This window comes from Corvus kubaryi, unplaced genomic scaffold, assembly GCF_017639235.1.
Source record: "Corvus kubaryi isolate FWS band 111438036 unplaced genomic scaffold, C.kubaryi_AGA036_p1.0 137, whole genome shotgun sequence".
Classification (NCBI taxonomy): Eukaryota; Metazoa; Chordata; class Aves; order Passeriformes; family Corvidae; genus Corvus; species Corvus kubaryi.
The window spans coordinates 464,298-480,952 of record NW_024580671.1 but is presented as its reverse complement, the minus strand read 5'-3'; the positions used below and the strand labels follow the sequence as shown (position 1 = coordinate 480,952).

The window sequence follows — 16,655 nt, the reverse complement described above, 5'->3', positions numbered from 1 at the left end:
AGTAGCAATATGTACATTTTCAGATATTTTGGTGCCCACTGAAACCCTCAGCACCTGATAATATATGTATACCTTTATAAATTAATGGAGGGATAAACAAACAAACAAAAAACCCAGCAGATAGAACCTTAAGGGTCCACAAAAGCATGGAACTGAGAGCAACTTAAACTATCCAAACTGAAATTTTTAAAGCAAAGTGTTCATGTTATTTAGTGGGCACAGCCTTGAGCACATCAATCTCACTTTTGAATTCATTCAAGTTGGGCACTTCAGGCAGGTCACCTCTCTGAGACAACAGATGGGATCCTTCTTGTGGTTCCAGTGTGTGTAGATATGGGCACAGTTACTTCCTGTTTAGCCCACAGTCACAGTCTTATCTCAGAACCCTGGTACAGTGTGATAAAAAGTGTTTAAGCCTCTAAAGATGCTTTTCTTTACATAATGAAGTGATAATTTGCCCTGGTACTTGAACCTGACCTTTCTACCTTCAAGGTGAGGAGTGTCCTAAAGTACAGTTAGCTCTCCTTTTCTTTCTCTGTGTTGAACTGTTCAGATTAAGTAGAAAAGAGAGTTATTTATGTATGAAAGCCTTAAGGCCTACCAATTAAGTTCTTTTCTTACAGATAGAAAGTTTTTTAACCTAACCTAAGTCTTTTAACTTTTTTAGTCTAAATCTGAAAAAAAATTCAGAACCAAAATGTCCTCCATGAGCATTCTGTCCACTAGGATGGTAACATGTTTGCCAGTGCTGTCCCACACAGGAGAGTTAGATGGGATGGATCTCTGACTTCACTACTTAGTAAATCACAAGTGTTAGAATGGGAGCAGATTTGCACAAGTCAGCTAAGGTATCGAAAGAAAGATTCCACAGTTTCTGTCTATGGAACCAATATCCAAATGTCAGCTGAGTTAAGAGCCTGTATCATGGGAGATGGAATCATGGATGGGAACCATTATGGATGGGAATTATGGATGGGAACCAAAAACAAATTTTCCACATGAATGTCATGCTAAATTCTTCAGATGTACAACTGGTTATTAAAATTGATATTGTTCCCCATTGGTTGCTAGTATTCCTAGAATCACAGATTCACAGAAATTATAAATAAGTTCAAAGAAACATCTGAAGGTTTAGTTCAACCTCCTTCTAAAACTAAGGCTAACTTCAAAGACAAATCTGTCCCTCAGGGCACTGCCCATGCAAGTTATGAAGATTTCTGAGGATGGAGAGTCCACAGCCTCCTTGGGAAATCTGTGACAGTGCTTTATGAACTCACTGTGAAGAAATTTTTGTATGCCCAGCTCAAATTTCTCTTTCTGGAACTTTTTTTTTGCCACTGTTCCCTTTCACCATGCCCCCCAGAACTGGACACTTTTTCTATAGCACTCTTTTAGGCAGTGGAAGACTGGACTGAGACATATGGTATATTCAGAGAGGCTAAGGGAAGTACCTTGGCATTACCTGGAAAGAAGAAGGCTGAGGGAAGCTCTCTTAACAGACTTACATCTTAGTGACTCTTCACCAAACTTCACTTTGCTTTTTAATCTCACAATTTCTTCCATCTTCAATCTATGCTTGTTACATCTGTATATGTAACAACTTTTGCTGTTTAGTCCCCAGTTGTCCAAATAAGTTGGTTCGTGCTAAACAACTACCTATTTATTGCCTTTCACTAAAGCCAAAGGTTTGCAGTAGAGATAGGACCCTGCCAGGTTCCTTGCTCTAGAAGTACAGCTCTATTCAACAGCTAACTGCTCACTCTTTTCATGATCCATTTGACTATGCTGGATTTATAAAGCAGTAGGGGGCATGAAGGATTTATTATTCCAGTAGTCCAAAAATTATTGTGTCTCTTCCTGTTCCTTCTAGGGAACTTCTGCAATTAACCTAAGATGAAAATTATCTTTTAAATCAGACAATGTTTGTCTACTTGAAAGGTAACCGCATCTTTGCAAATGGCTGTGCAACACATTTGCAGACCAGTTCCTAAAATTCCATGGGTAAGGTTTTTGTCGGTGGCATTTGTATATTGTTGTTGTAATACCTCCTTATATTTGTAGCAAAGTTTCCTTTTTACATCTGCTTTCCAATTCGTGTCTTTCCTAGAGTTCTTAATTTTTGTGAGTTCTTCCATATGAAACTTCATGTGAAAGTTTTATGACATATTTAACAATTTTGACCTTAAACAAGGAGGAACATGCTATGGTCCCGTGCCGGCTAGCATGCTGTCGCGGGCACCGAGCAATCTTCTGCCTGCCCCGAGTGAGGATGGACAGAGGCCCACCATGGCGCCGGGGGGCCGGCGAAGCACCTGCTTGGGTTTGCCTTGGCCATCGGTGGTGAGGGCGTGCAAAGAGGCAGGAAAAAAGCAGAGGGACTTCCTCGTGGGGGAAGGGGTTTATTCGGGAGCAAAATCCACAGAGAAAAGACCAGGGAGTCGTGTACTCCCACGATCAGGGCGTGGAAAACACACAGTAACCAATGGAACATCAGCCAGGGGGTGTTACCGAGGTGGGGAGAAGGAATTACAGCAAAGGGGAGAAGGGGTAGGCAGGGAGGAGTAACAAGGACCAATTAACAACTGAAGGACATAGAACTCTCTGGAAATACAACCAAATATGAGAAATAAGGGGAGGGGAGGGCTGCGGCCCATGGTAAGGCACGGATTTATGTATTTTTCACAGCCTTTTGAATGCTCAGGGCTTTTGGGCTGGGGCAGCACCAAACCAATGGACCTTTGGGTCCACTTGATCCGGCTGACCCTGGCTTTGGCCATGGTTCACTGCAACAGGAGCACATATTGTAAGTAAATTGTATAGCTATACTATAGGTTGCATAGTATGTTGTTCTAGATTCAGGCTAATTTACCCATTCCACTGTCTCCATGCTACTGCAGCTGAGTTATCTGTTCACATTGCCTGCTTTTAAGTAACAAGTTTGCACCTGTACACATAGACATTTCATAGTATGACCAGGTTAGGTGGAAACAGGGATGTGTGCATCATGTTTTTCAGTTTCCAGAATACTGAGGGCTTTATAACCGAGGTCTATCACTTTCCTTCCCAGGAAGGGCAGAAATTGCAAGTTATAGTGACTCGGTTTCCAAGGCATTAGCTCTGCTAAGTATTCCCCAACATCTAAATTTCTGCATAGTGTCTAGAAAATCATTTATGTTGCTTCCATAAAATGAGAGCTAAGGAACACGTATACTGTTGCCTGTTTCTGGAACATATGTAGAGATGGCAAACTTAAGCAGTCTCTATAGTGATTTAGAACACTTCATTAGTGCAAAAGCAGAAACCTGAGCTTTTGTGCCTCATAATATGAAAAAAGAAATATAGTGGCCCATCTCTCCTTTAGCATGTACTTTTTTTTTCATAAATAACAAGACAAGCAAGTTGTGCAATGTCATATCTCCCCAACTAACCATGAATGTCTGAACCACAGAAAAGAGATGTTCAAGATAAAAATGTACTGCCAAATGCCATTTTCTTTTACTTGGCTGAGTGCTCATTGCAAGCTGTAAAGGTTCCCTAGTTTCTGAGGGAGGTCATTGGTACTGTTTGCTATTTTGACAGAGGGCTCCCCTCTATTTTATCCCTTGAACAGAACATCAGAATGCTTTGTAGACATCTGTGAATGCTGTCTTTGCAACATAAGTGTGTGTAGAAAATATCCTCAACAAGTTCTAATCTATCATGAAGTGGACTGTTCTCAGTCTCACTGTTAATACCTTTTCATTTTGCATAAAAGTTATTGGTTTGCTGAAACAAGCTGAAAAGAAGAACACACTTCTGTTGTGTTGTTAGATCACAGCAATCAGGAGACAAATCTCATTAACAGTTTGTGCTCTAGGAGTCTTAGTGTATAGTTAATTTTTCTATGAAGGGGACAGTTGGGTTAAAAGCTCCCTGGAAATGGTTAAATACCATATCCTGTACATTTTTCTTTTCTTTGGGGAGTTTTGCATGCACTTCCTTCTTCTTTTTCTATGTTATAATGCCTAGGTGCTATTCCACAGTGATTCGCACTCTGATGTGTTCCAAAAGCCCCAGATTTAGATTTCATTCTTCTATGAAAATTCTAGCCTACGTGTAACAAATTTTACTGTCAGTTCTTCCTGTATGTGGGTAAAAAGCAGAAACATTTATGAATTTCAAAATGAAAAAAGCAAGGAGGGAAATACTTCTATTGTTTTCTGAATCTCTCCTTTTGTTTTAGTCCCAGGTTTCTTTGTGAATTGCTTTGATTTTGGACATCTGGAATTGGCAACGTGTCAACTAAATGGTTTGGTGTGAACTGGTTTGGGGTTTTTTCAGAGGTGATAGCTTCTGCTTTTGCTATAGAAACTAGCAAAGTTTCTGTTTGAGTGTTTAATAGTCTAGTAGTTGAAAAGAAAATAGTACCCGTGGGATGATCTGTGCTTGCAAGCAAGCCACTTACAGCTCTCAGTTACTAACACATTTATTTTAGTGTGTTCCAGGATGCTGACAATATTTGGACTATTTATTGCTGGGTAGAATATACTACCATGTCTTTACCATGTGTAGCTGCATTTTACTCACCACCTGTGGTTTCTGAGAGATTCCACTGTTCTTTTGACTATACTGAAGCATTAATTTGCACGTTTGCATAGTGCCATGATTCCCATCCTGCAAACTTCATAAGGCTTCGATTTACTGGCCAACACAAATGTAGTGGTGCATGTTAAATTATGTTTACAAACATATTGAAACTTCAAAGTAGAGAAAACAGTTTATTTAACCTTACAATAAATTTTAATAATAATAGAATAGCTTAGATTTTCTTGTCTTAACCTGATTTTTTTTTTCATTTTATAATAGAAAGAAACATAGTTGACAATGATATGGACAAAAGAACACTATTTGATATGTTTTATTCTCTACAGTCTCGTTAAAAGTAGCATGCAAGTAATTGAATAAAAATATTTGTATATATGATTTATTTTGAAATAACAATTATACCAGCAATGAATAAAAATCTTACCAAGAAAGTTAAATGAAAGTATGACAAAAAGAAGAGTAAACAATTTTTAACCTGATTTTTTTTTCCTTATCTTTCACATATTCCATTAATTTAAGAAAGTCATAGGCTCTGAACAGATATTTTCATAAATTTTAAATTGTTCGAGGATTGTGAAATCATTTGTAATGGGTAACAATATATAAAAGGCATGATAATTAGGAAAGATGGACAGGAATCTTGTATTTACACAGGCCAGCTCATACTGCTCAGTATAACCCATGATGAGGCCCACCTGACTTCTCTGTGAGTCTGGAACCTGCTGGCATGTATTGCATGCATGGATATAGATTTTTATGAAGTTGAATCTTTTTCATCAGCTCACCTAGCCAGATGAAGGCATATTTTGCACCAGATTTGGTAATTCTTGTGCTTTCTAAATAGAGCCATTTGTAAAAAAATATGCACACGTTCCTTTAAGGTTGCCAAGTGCATGCTAAATATTAACAAACAGAATGGATAATAGGCAGATTGACACTTGCTTTAAGGCATATCCTAATTTTAAAGCACTATCATGGTGTTTTATTCTTGTAGTTACTCCCCCTGGAAGGGAACTGGATGATCCCAGGTATCTCACTCCAGTGAAATCTCAGCAGCCACCCGGAGGCAGTTGTACATCTCCTGTGGCAGGTCAGCCCGAGTGAGGTTGTTTCCATCCAGGCGCAAATGTGTGATCTTGGAATAGGTCATTGGTCCAACTACCTTACAGAAGCTGCTCAATGGGAACTCTGAAGCAAAGGGAATAGAAATAAGAGGAGTGGATAATTAGGAAAAATAGGACAAAATCATTATTTTTCTGTTCTTTTTGATTTCAGTTGGAAATCGTGACCTTAATTCATTATACTATTTTCAGTATTTTGCATTTACACTGATGTAAATCCCCATAAGTTTATTGGAACTTGAGGGACTTGTGTTGGGAGAGGTTCTTTCCACTAGTTGTGAGAGGTTCAGAATTTCAAGACTGAGTTTTTCAAATGCCATTTGCTCCCAGTACAAATTTGACTTTTAGACTTCAGATTTTATATAGAGGTCTAATCTGGCATTTAGATAAAAGGAAAAATCAGTCTCCAGTAAAACTGGAGATGCGGAGGGAGGAATCAGTCATGTTGGGTACATTACAATGGAAGGGTAAAGCTGTTATGTAAGATATTGAAGGAAGTAAAAAGTTTATGAAGAAATTGAAAGCGTGATACAGTCTTACCCTAAAGAACAGGCAGTCTAATGGGTGTCTGTGTATCTTGTATGTATTTTATTTGAGCCATTTTGATTTACCTGTTTCAAAAAAAAATTCGGGTTGGAGAAGAGTTTTGCTTTTAAATCGTGCAGCTGAACCTTTCCACATCAGGATTAGAAGGTAAGTATAAATGCAAAAAATGCTTATAAAAATATTTATATGTGTTGTAATTTATATTTCATGATTTATGTGGTCTCTATTCTGTTGAGGTATTATTTGGTTCACATAATACCAGACAGATCTTGAACGGAAATCTGTCTTGTATCCTATGATCAGTATTAACTGTAAGCTAGAAATTACGTGAATCACTGAAATTCTCTGCTCAGTGTGCAGAGAGCATATATACCCATTATATAGACCTCTTACATGCAGAGAAGATCTACCCTCATGAGAGAATGTATGTGAATAAATCTGATGTCCCCTGCATACCACATTGTGTAATTTTTCAAAGAGGGTCTTCATTCCCACCTGTGTTTCCTTTGGGTCAGAGAGAGGATTAGTCTATTGAAAAGCTCCATAACTACTAAAGAAGCAGTCTGAGAGACTTCTTCAGAACACTGAAATCAGATGAATTCACACAGAAGATACTTTAAAAGGTTAAAGGGACTCCTTCAATGAACTCATGCATCTCATAATTTCTGAGACATCAAGTTAGTATTAGAATCAAATGCCATTTGTTTTACCAATCATAAATCACCTTATGTATCTTTTCAATCTGGCTACTTAACTCATCTAAGAAAATGTGATCAAATTGTAGTACCAAAGGAAGTGGAGGAAGTACCTTTCAAACCTCTTCATTAACTTTTGGATTAACATTCTTCTAATCGGATTCTTCCAGAACTTGCATTACAATAATTTTCTATCACTGATGAAACATGGCTTTTGTAAACTAAGTATAAAAGTACAGGCAGCTCTTTAGAGCAAAAGAGCTTAGGTAATTTTTGGACAGATATATGATGTTAAGAGTGGGTAATGACTCATGTATCTTCCACAAAATAATTTATTTTGAGAGGAGTTAAGGAAATATAATTCAAAAGGCAGATCTTGATCAGCAGTTTGATTAAAGCAAATCAAAGCAATTTCCTAGATTTTGTGTAGTGTGCAGCCTTGTTTTGGAAGGGTGAGAGATGAACGGCATCCTTTGGGCAGCCCATGTTGTAATATACTAAAATTTTATGACTTCAGACCAATTCTGATACTCTTCTGGTTCAGAATGTACCAGCAGAAACAAACTAATGATTCTTGTGCATTAAGATCATAAAATCCTAGATGTTTATAGGATTATGTCTGTGTGGAATTTTGCTGAGTGAAAACATAAATTCCTGAGATTTTAACTCATTTTCTTGGGGTATAGGCTATACCATTGACTATTTAGTTCCAGTTTTCTTCAGATAACTTGGGTTTAATTTGTAAAATTTAAAATAAGCATGAATTCTAATATTGATTTCTTCCATTGTCTTGTCATTCAAGAATGACATGGTAAGTATAGTTTTGCTGACTAAAAACATTTAAAAACTTTATAAATTTAAATTTTAGGGGTTTTTTTCCCATATTGTTACTTTTGAGCATAAATTCTAGCATTTGGTTGCAAAAGAAGATATGCTTATACAAGATGGATAGATGGTTAACTACTCAAAGGATGTAAACCTCATACATGTAAACCACAAAATTTAATTGTGTTACCAAAATTCTGATCTGTGCTGTCTGTTTATGAGACTAAAACCACTTGGGAAGTGGATGGAGATCTTGTCCTCTCAGAAGTCAAATGAACTCTGTCAGGGACCTCAGTATGATTTTGCTCCAGTATTTGGTCCACACCATTTGAATGTGGGTGTTAATTTTTTATACTCCTCATATAATTGTCAGTTGTTAAAAGCATATTAAAAAATGTTTCATTTTAATGGAAGTCTCCACTAGCAGAAAATAAGTGAGTTTTGTGAGTGCTCTTGATGAGCTGTTACCTGTATAAACTATATGAGGAACTGCAATCCATGAGACTAGAACACTAGTGGTATAAAATATCTCAGTAGTTTACCTCCTCTTTTGTTACACTTATTAATGTTGCAGGTGAAAAACTGTCTTCCTGAATTTATAAAATTCAGGTTCAGAGGCAGTGTACCTGGAAATTTTCCCAAATATTTTCCCAACGCAGAGTTCTTGCATAAGCTGGATACTGAGAGAATAAGAAGTATTGGATAAAAATTGGGTTTTCATCTTACAGTACAGTGGGCAGTCCTAACAGGATTTGAAGTTCTGTAGTCATAATTCTTGGTCTGTTGTCCAGTAATTGCATGTGAAACAATTCTAGACCGGTCATGTTAAAAAAATCCTTTGGGAATTGCTAGAGCGAACCAGATAAAAGACCATAAAGCACCTCCACAAGTCTGATTAGAATAAGCACAGTTATGGTGTATTTCTTGATCCAGTCGATGGACTGGAGCAGAATATATAGTCTCTTAACTGTCTTCTGGAACGTTTTGATATTTCCCCTTTTATACTCCATTTGCATGGTGTAATCCCATTACTTCCTGGGGTTTTGTGTGGAAGCAGTAATTTTCTCCTTAATCCCTTACAAATACAAATGATATATGGAGAAGTCCATCTTTGGACCCTCTTCTTGTTTCACTGAATCTCTTTGATCCTAGCATTTTTTTTCCATCCTGCAGAGTTTCTTTTTGGCTTGAGGGAGATATAGCAAGTTAAGAACTCTGGAGAAGTATCTTTATGTTAGGTCTCAGTATAATGAAAACTTCAAAGTATGCATAATCTGAAAGATTATACCTTTTGTGTATTTTAGGACAAATTATCATTACTCCTTATACAGAAGACTCTCACTGCATATGTGTACCATGAGGCCACTGTATGGAAAGGAAGATGGCCTTGTTTACAGTCATCCTTACACAAATTACTGGTAAATTATAATAATTTATTAAACAAAGAAACTGGTCATTGTTTTGAGGCTAAATACTCAGAGATCAACCAACTCAATTTTCCGAAAGACTAAGCACTCACAGCTGTAGGTCAGATGTCATGAATGGTGAAAACCAAAGGCCTTGACTGCCCTATATATGGTACTTCATTAAACTGTAATGGTTATTTCTAATTAATTTTTATCTCACATTGTCAATCAGCATCTTAGGGAACTGTATATTATGCCTGTGAAATTAGATGAGAAAATTGGTTATTGAAGTCTGCTAGATTTTATGGTAAGGAAAAAACCCAGTAAATCATAATCATAATCTTGCATCAGTCCATACAGCAGCAATGACAGTATAGCAGTAGCAGGTGAACACCCACTCCCCACACCATCCCCCTGGAAATGCAGCTTTCCATGAAAAGCTAAAATTGTTGTCATAGTTCCTGACTCTGAAGTCCTTGGAAAAGTGAATAGCAGCCAAGCTTGGTACCTGGGTGGGTTGCAGAAGGCTCGGATCATTCTAAGGAGGGAAAAGTGCCTCATATATCTCATGAGAAATTAAAACTCATCATGGTTAGCTATTTTAGGAGTGGCAGAGTATCTGGTAGAGTTCCACAGGTTGCTGTACATAGGGCCTTAGGTGGGATGCATTAACTCATTGCTTCCCCTCATCAAAACAAGGAACTGAGATGCACGAGAAAAAAAAAAAAAAACGCTGAGAAAAATGAAACATAGTAAATACAAAACATTTCAAAATGTCTTGCTCTTAAACCTTGATGGATACAAGAAGGCAAACAGAAGGGAGGATTTTGTGGTTTACTTTCTGTCAACCAGCAAGATTATATAAATCCTCCTGCAGAAACACTGTTGTGACACATCTCTCTCTCCATCAGGAATTACCATTGACAGAGGTGCAGCTGGAGAGCTTCTGACATGGTGGTGAGGCCTCTCCAGCTCTGCAACAGCTCCTTGTCAGCCCAGGAATGGGACAGCCTTGTAAAGGCCCCGTCTCAGCAGAAACCTCTGTGGTCTCATGCAAGGTGTGGCATTTCTTGACTTCAGAAGGAACATTTTTCAAATCATAAGTGGATGGAGACAAGCTTGCCACCTTATCATATGATGTGGGAAATGGGAATGAAAAGAAAGAACAGGGGCAGCTCTTTGGATTTCAAGACAGGTTTGGAGGGATACTGCGTGAGACAACGGAGGAAAGAAACAAATGCAATTGCTTTGATGTGTATTTTTCACTGAGTCTTGTGCCTGCTACCTTATGAGTTTGTTGTCATCTCCCTTTCTCCTCCCTCCAGCACTTTGACTACCAGCTCCTGTAAGGTTACCATAGTCAGACCCTCACCTGACATCTCTCTCTTTTTGTTGTCTTAAGAATTCTGAACATCTTTTGCACTGATCAAACATTTCACAGGTATTTTTTCCTGAATTATATAAGACAACTCCATTGGCTTCTATATGGTTACTCCAATTTAGATGAGATGAGAGTTTGAGCAATAATATCCACATTAGTATGAAACCAGAAGTTTCTCTCTTTAAGTATATATTGAGTGGCTGTTAGGTTCATGTTCTTTTAACATGAATGTGGACAGCTGTCAGGTAAATGTCAGTGTGCTAAGAGTCTAGCAAGTAGTATTTTTTCAGACTGGTTCTTCTATCATTTCAGATACTTGCATTGAGCATCATTATCTAGTCTGCGGTAAACATTAATGAATACGTGTAAATTTAACTCACTGTTAATTTTGTTGACTTGGAGGTAGAAGTTTTCCAGATTCTCACTGACAGTTGGAATGCTCTTCAGCTGATTGAAGGAGAGATCCAGCTCAACCAGTGATGTGATGTTGAAGACATTACCTGGTATTCCAGAATCTGTTAATTTATTGTGGGATAAACGTAAATATTGCAGGGCTTTAAAACCTTGGAAGTACTCATCGGGAACATTGGAAATCTGGTTATTATCAAAATACAGCATGAGCAAAGAGTGAGGCAGTCCTGTTGGTAGCTTTGTAAGTTGATTGAAGCTTAAGTCAAGATATAAAAGTGAATTCAGGCCTTTAAAAGCCCCAGAAATAGAATCTGCTTTCAGCTGGTTGTTCTGGAGGTGAATGACAGTCAGATTCATCAGTCCTTCAAGTGCACCAGGATTGACTTTTGTGATCTTGTTGTGACTTAACTGCAGATCATCTAGAGTTTTGGGGAGTGGTCCAACAGCTTCAGTCAAATTGTTGTAGTTAATGTGAAGTTTTTTCAGGTTCTTTAGTTTAGAGAAGACTCTTCCCTTAATTTTTGAATTTTCCAAATGGTTGTGATCTAGGATAAGCCACTGTAGGTCTGTTACATTGTCAAACGTGTTTTCTTCAATTCCCTCAATCATATTGTTTCGAAGATAAAGGTATTTTATTCCACTTGGTACAATTGGAATGGTTTTCAGCTTAAGATTGTCACAATACATGGCAGTAGGGTAGCTTAAAGGACAATTACATTCTGGGGCACAGACTGCTGCGGATGGCCCAAAAGGATCATAACCATAATCATCTCCAGGACCGTAGTCATACTGGCAAAAAATGCCACTTATCAACAGCAGAAAGACAGGTAGGGAGTTTAAAGTCATCTTTCTAATGTGTCTTGTTCCTGTATGGTGAAAGGGAATAGACAAGGTATTACTTTAATTTTTTATCTTTTTCAGCAATATTTGAAATTTTTCCACATAAGGATTATCATTAAGAAACCAATTAGGCTTCCTATTTAAAGTTTTTAGTTCAGAAAAAAAATATTAGGTTGTTAGTATTACATTGTTACTCCTATAAACTTACTGCCCATGTCTTGTATAACCTTCCTTTGTAATGCAAAATTGCTGGCCATTCTGCTGTTGTAAGTAAACCTTTCTTTATATCTTTCTGCACTCATTCATTAAGTTACAAGAAAGATGATGAAGCACAAGGTTTTTAAACTTGGCACAGAAGTTTTCAGTTTTGCTGAAGGCCGTGTTCAGAGGCAGTTCAGCCATTTAAATTCTATCAAGCATTCCTAATGTGCTGAATTGTCTCATATCTAAACATGTGGCTATTTGACCTAAGTTAGAAAGAGACAGAGAAGTTAAAACTGAGGGTAATGTTCTGATGCATTGTGTGTTGTTAAGCTGTATGTAGCTTGAAACACCTTTTACTCATGGATTATGTTCTGTAAAGCATGGTCTACTAAGGTTCATAGCCACCTAAAGAAAAAAAACCTAATAGAAATATAAAGCATATTATGTTTAACACGCCAAACAACCAGTATTGCATATGTGTGCAGTGGATCTGAAATGGCTGAATCTGACAGTGGATCTGAAATGACTGAATTTCACATAGTGAAAATCTTCTTGCAAATCCTCTATACAACAAATGCGTTGGTTATATTGTATGCCCATTCTAAATCAATTGAGCAATAAAACACTGGCTTCACGTAGTTAGTCTTTCGGTTCACATACAGCAAAAGGACACCCCTAGGTGTCCTTGGGGTTATTTGTGATTCAGTATGACTGGTGTCACTTAACTTTTTAAGGCCATACCTTTCTCATCAGATACTCCACAGGATGTCAATTAATCTGTGAAGACTAGTATCTTGTTTAAACCTCTTACTGGCTAGATAGATGTTCTGCTGGAAAAGTAGGTCTACAGTCAATAAAGTCAGTAAGCTTATTTTGATTTTCACCAGTAAGAGACAAGGCTCCAAGTACTCAACTACTGTTCAGAGAATGAGAGGATTAAGAAAATCCTTAAAACCATTTTTTTTCTCAAGTAGTTTCAGAAAGAATGTGAAGCCCGTAAACAGACCACAAGACATTGATCTCAGATCTGGGCAATCTTCCAGCAGAGTAAGTTAGTCTTGCTATTGGAATTGTTACACAGAGGACTTAAAGTGCAGGGCCATAGCTACAAAGTTTTCCCTAATTCTGAATGTCTTTGCTTCTATTGATTGATAAAAGCCACATCACATTCTAGTGAGGTAACAATCTCATTTAAAGTACCTGTAGGCAGGGCCTATTTATCTCATTCAGTACAGCACAAAGGATTTTTAAAAAATGTTCTTATGCTACCTCCATTCAATAAACCACAAAGTCTCGCTGCTAGATATTAAGCTGCTGTTCCCTGAAAAAGGCATCTGATTACATAGTGTCTCTATGGTGTTGGTCCTATCATATTTACCTAATTACAAACCCAAGGACAATTATTGAAATATTAGTTGTCAGTGTAATTTTCTTTGTCTGTCTTTCATTACTGCATGAGAACATGCAACATGAGCATGAGCTCAACCCTCAGTCCCCTGCTGGTGTGAATAAGTACATCTCATCTGAAAGCAAAGACTGCAGTAACACAATTAATCTCAAAGTCCGGTCCTACTTAGGTACTAAACATTAAAGAGAGGAAATCAAGTGCTTCTGCATTCAAAGTACAAAAAGAGTGTAATGAACTTCTTGGACTACACCCTTTGGCTATAAAGTGGCATTTTTTTTACACACGTCCTTAATTTTATAGTTTTAAAATAACATAGACATTTTAAATTCAAATTCTATTGTTCTTCTAGTTTCAAATTATATTTGTAATGCTAAGTTTCATTATTGATATAATAGTCTGACAATCTTTTAAATAGTGTACAAAGTCTAGCTGCACTGCAGAACCCTGGAAGTAATTAAAATGTTAGATAACAAGTGTTTTGAATTAATTTATCGACAATGTTTTAGAATATATGTGACAGCTCTGTAGTTCGAGGGCATATAGGTATGCATGTGACATAAAATACCAAAGTAAATATCTGATGTATTTAACTTGCTTTATTCATACATTTATCATTCAGGTATCTGAATGTTTCTCTGTCAGAAGTGTAAAAGGTTAATAGATCATGCTTGTTTGTCGCACTGAACTACATGAATCCAAGAGATAAAATCAGAATATATTCTTAGACGTTTATCTTACAACATAAACATGCTTTAACTAATTGCCTATGCCTTTTCTAAGCAGTTGTGTTGCAAAATACCTGTGAAAATATTTGTGAAGTTACTCAGGCAACTTGCCAAAACATACTAAAGGTAAACCCTCGATTTTGGAAAAATGCTTGCTACATTAGAGTAGACATACTATTCAAACTATGTTTGACCTTGTCTATATTTCCTTAATTACAAAGTTATTGTGAAACAAAATAAATACAAAATTAACAGTCAATAAACCTTAATTCTGTAGCTAAACTTCTTATACAGTTTGCAGAAGATTATATTTTTAAAAGTTTCACTAGTATATTAAAAATGTGCTTTAAAATTAATTAGAAAATTTAAAATACCTACTGTTTCCCTCTCATTGTTTATGTGATTAATTATTTAAATATAAGGATACCTTGTCTTTTTGTAGAATGAAGCAAAATGATTTAACAAATGGGATTTACGGAGCTCTCACTAATACTATGAATGAAAAAGTAAACAGTGAGTACTCTGACAAGCTTCTTTGTACTGTATATCAAATCTTTTTTGGAAGTAGAACAAAACAGACTGTAAAAAATTGCAACACTGATGTACAAAATATGTGAAGTTGTTTTAAGGAAACTGAGAAAGCGAATCAACTAAGCAACTGTTGATTTGTGCTCAATTTACAAATTGGCAAACTTATCCTGTCATGTTTTCACGTTCCCATTGCAGCTACATTTAAACAGCTGAACATTACCGTTAAAACATGCAGCAGCACTTACCTTACTGCCTTGAAGCTGCTTTCCTTAATTCCCAGAGCAGATGCAATAAGAGACTGTATCAACCAATATATGCTCTAAACAGTGTCAGGAGGTAAAAGTCTGCCAGATCCTCTGTGTTACAAGAGGGAAAAAAAAGCCCTAGTCACGCTGTTCTCTGAAGCTGCTATGTCATCATGGTGATCTTGTGGTGTGGCATGTACAAAAATGCAGCTCTCTAATGAACTGCAGGTGGATACCATATTTCGTACAAGGACAACCCATCTGTTCCTCCTGTGTGGAATCAGAGAATGATATTTCACAAACCTGAGAAAGTTTAAGAGCCATAGGTTTATACAAGAATTTTTTTGTATTTTAGAGGGAAACATGTTAGATTTTAAAACAAATTGCAAACAGGCTTTTGTTTTCCAACTTATTTTATACTGCTAGACATGAGCTAACACATAGCACTCAGACCTCAGTGCTGCTGTTCTTCTTCAGCCAAGTGACTCATTCATTTTTCTGTCTTTTTCTTTAACTATCTTATGACCACAGTAAAATATCCTTAATAAAAACTTTAGCCTAAGGATCAGATTCAAATATTATCTTTGAATCATACCCTTTTCCACATTACATACTGAGTTCAAAGATTACATATTTGAGTTCAAAGATTCTTCTGCAAATCATTGGAATTGATTTGGTCTGGAGATTTTCTTTGGTGGTTGAATGTATGTTTGTTTAATAAAAACACAGGAATGGGTTTTCAGCAGTTTCTGTAAACTCACTTCATACATTTGTTCATTTTTGCATTTACAACTTTCTCCTGCTTTTCAGAGTCTGGAACTACTCAGCTTTATGTTGTCTGTTTCTTATTCCATGGATGTAGTTCAAGAATGCATCTTAAGGTTTGGATGAGATGTTACTTTCACCCAGCAATGTCGAAAAATAATGCATTAAGAAAGTAACTGTTTAAAGTGTATCTGAATGCTTCCATAAGAACCTTCCCTTATCTCTAAATGGAGGATATCTTCCTCTTAATGAGAGGTATCTTTTTTTCCACAGATTTGGGTTGGGACAAATGTCAAATGTGCATCTAGAAAGCATACAAAAGCCATTAAGCGTCTTGTGTGTTTAATTGCATTTGACTGTTACTCTTGGGGGTAGAAATTCAGGGATTTTGTCCATTTTCAACTTACTGTCTTTATGAAAAGTCATGGTACAGAATGTGTCTGGGCTGGAGAACCCTAACAGTTTCCTGAAGAGGAGGCTGGATATGATCTTCTCCCAAAATCTGCTGCTGATGCCTGTCAGTTTCCACAGCAGTGAAGGTTACAGGGAGCAGGGAAAAGCCAGTGCCCTTCACTAAGAACAGGAAAGACACCAAACAATTCCAGACCTCTGTGCTTCTGCAATGCCCCAATTAGCAAACAAATGTGCTGAACACAGAGTGCCATGTACCAGTGCAGCCCACAGGGAGTGAATGTTATGCTTTTGGATGTTCTGAGATCATGCCTGTCTCCGTGGTGTGGGAGAACCATTCACACACTGGGAAACATGTTGGTGACAGATCATAACTACATTACTACTTGAATGGTGCCAAGATGAATGTGAAGCAGTGGGATTACAATAGTGAATTAATCTAAGTGAGAAACTGCATGGTATCAGAAATGTAGAAGTGGACAAAGCTGCTGTTGTTCTGCGTGTGAACAAATGGAGACCAGATGGAGTTTCTTATGCACAGAATGATATTTATCTGA

At 37.1% G+C, this 16,655-nt stretch overlaps 1 protein-coding gene across 1 annotated transcript; it reads right to left on the bottom strand.

The window, feature by feature from the left end:
* Positions 1 to 4,744: 4,744 nt before the first annotated feature.
* Positions 4,745 to 15,225, bottom strand: LUM (lumican). Its single transcript, XM_042017583.1, has 3 exons — positions 14,923 to 15,225; positions 10,939 to 11,835; positions 4,745 to 5,772 (listed from the first exon to the last, which is right to left on the bottom strand). The coding sequence occupies exons 2-3, from the start codon at positions 11,813 to 11,815 to the stop codon at positions 5,618 to 5,620; spliced, it is 1,032 nt and encodes a 343-aa protein (XP_041873517.1). The 5' UTR covers positions 11,816 to 11,835; positions 14,923 to 15,225; the 3' UTR covers positions 4,745 to 5,617.
* Positions 15,226 to 16,655: the final 1,430 nt, after the last annotated feature.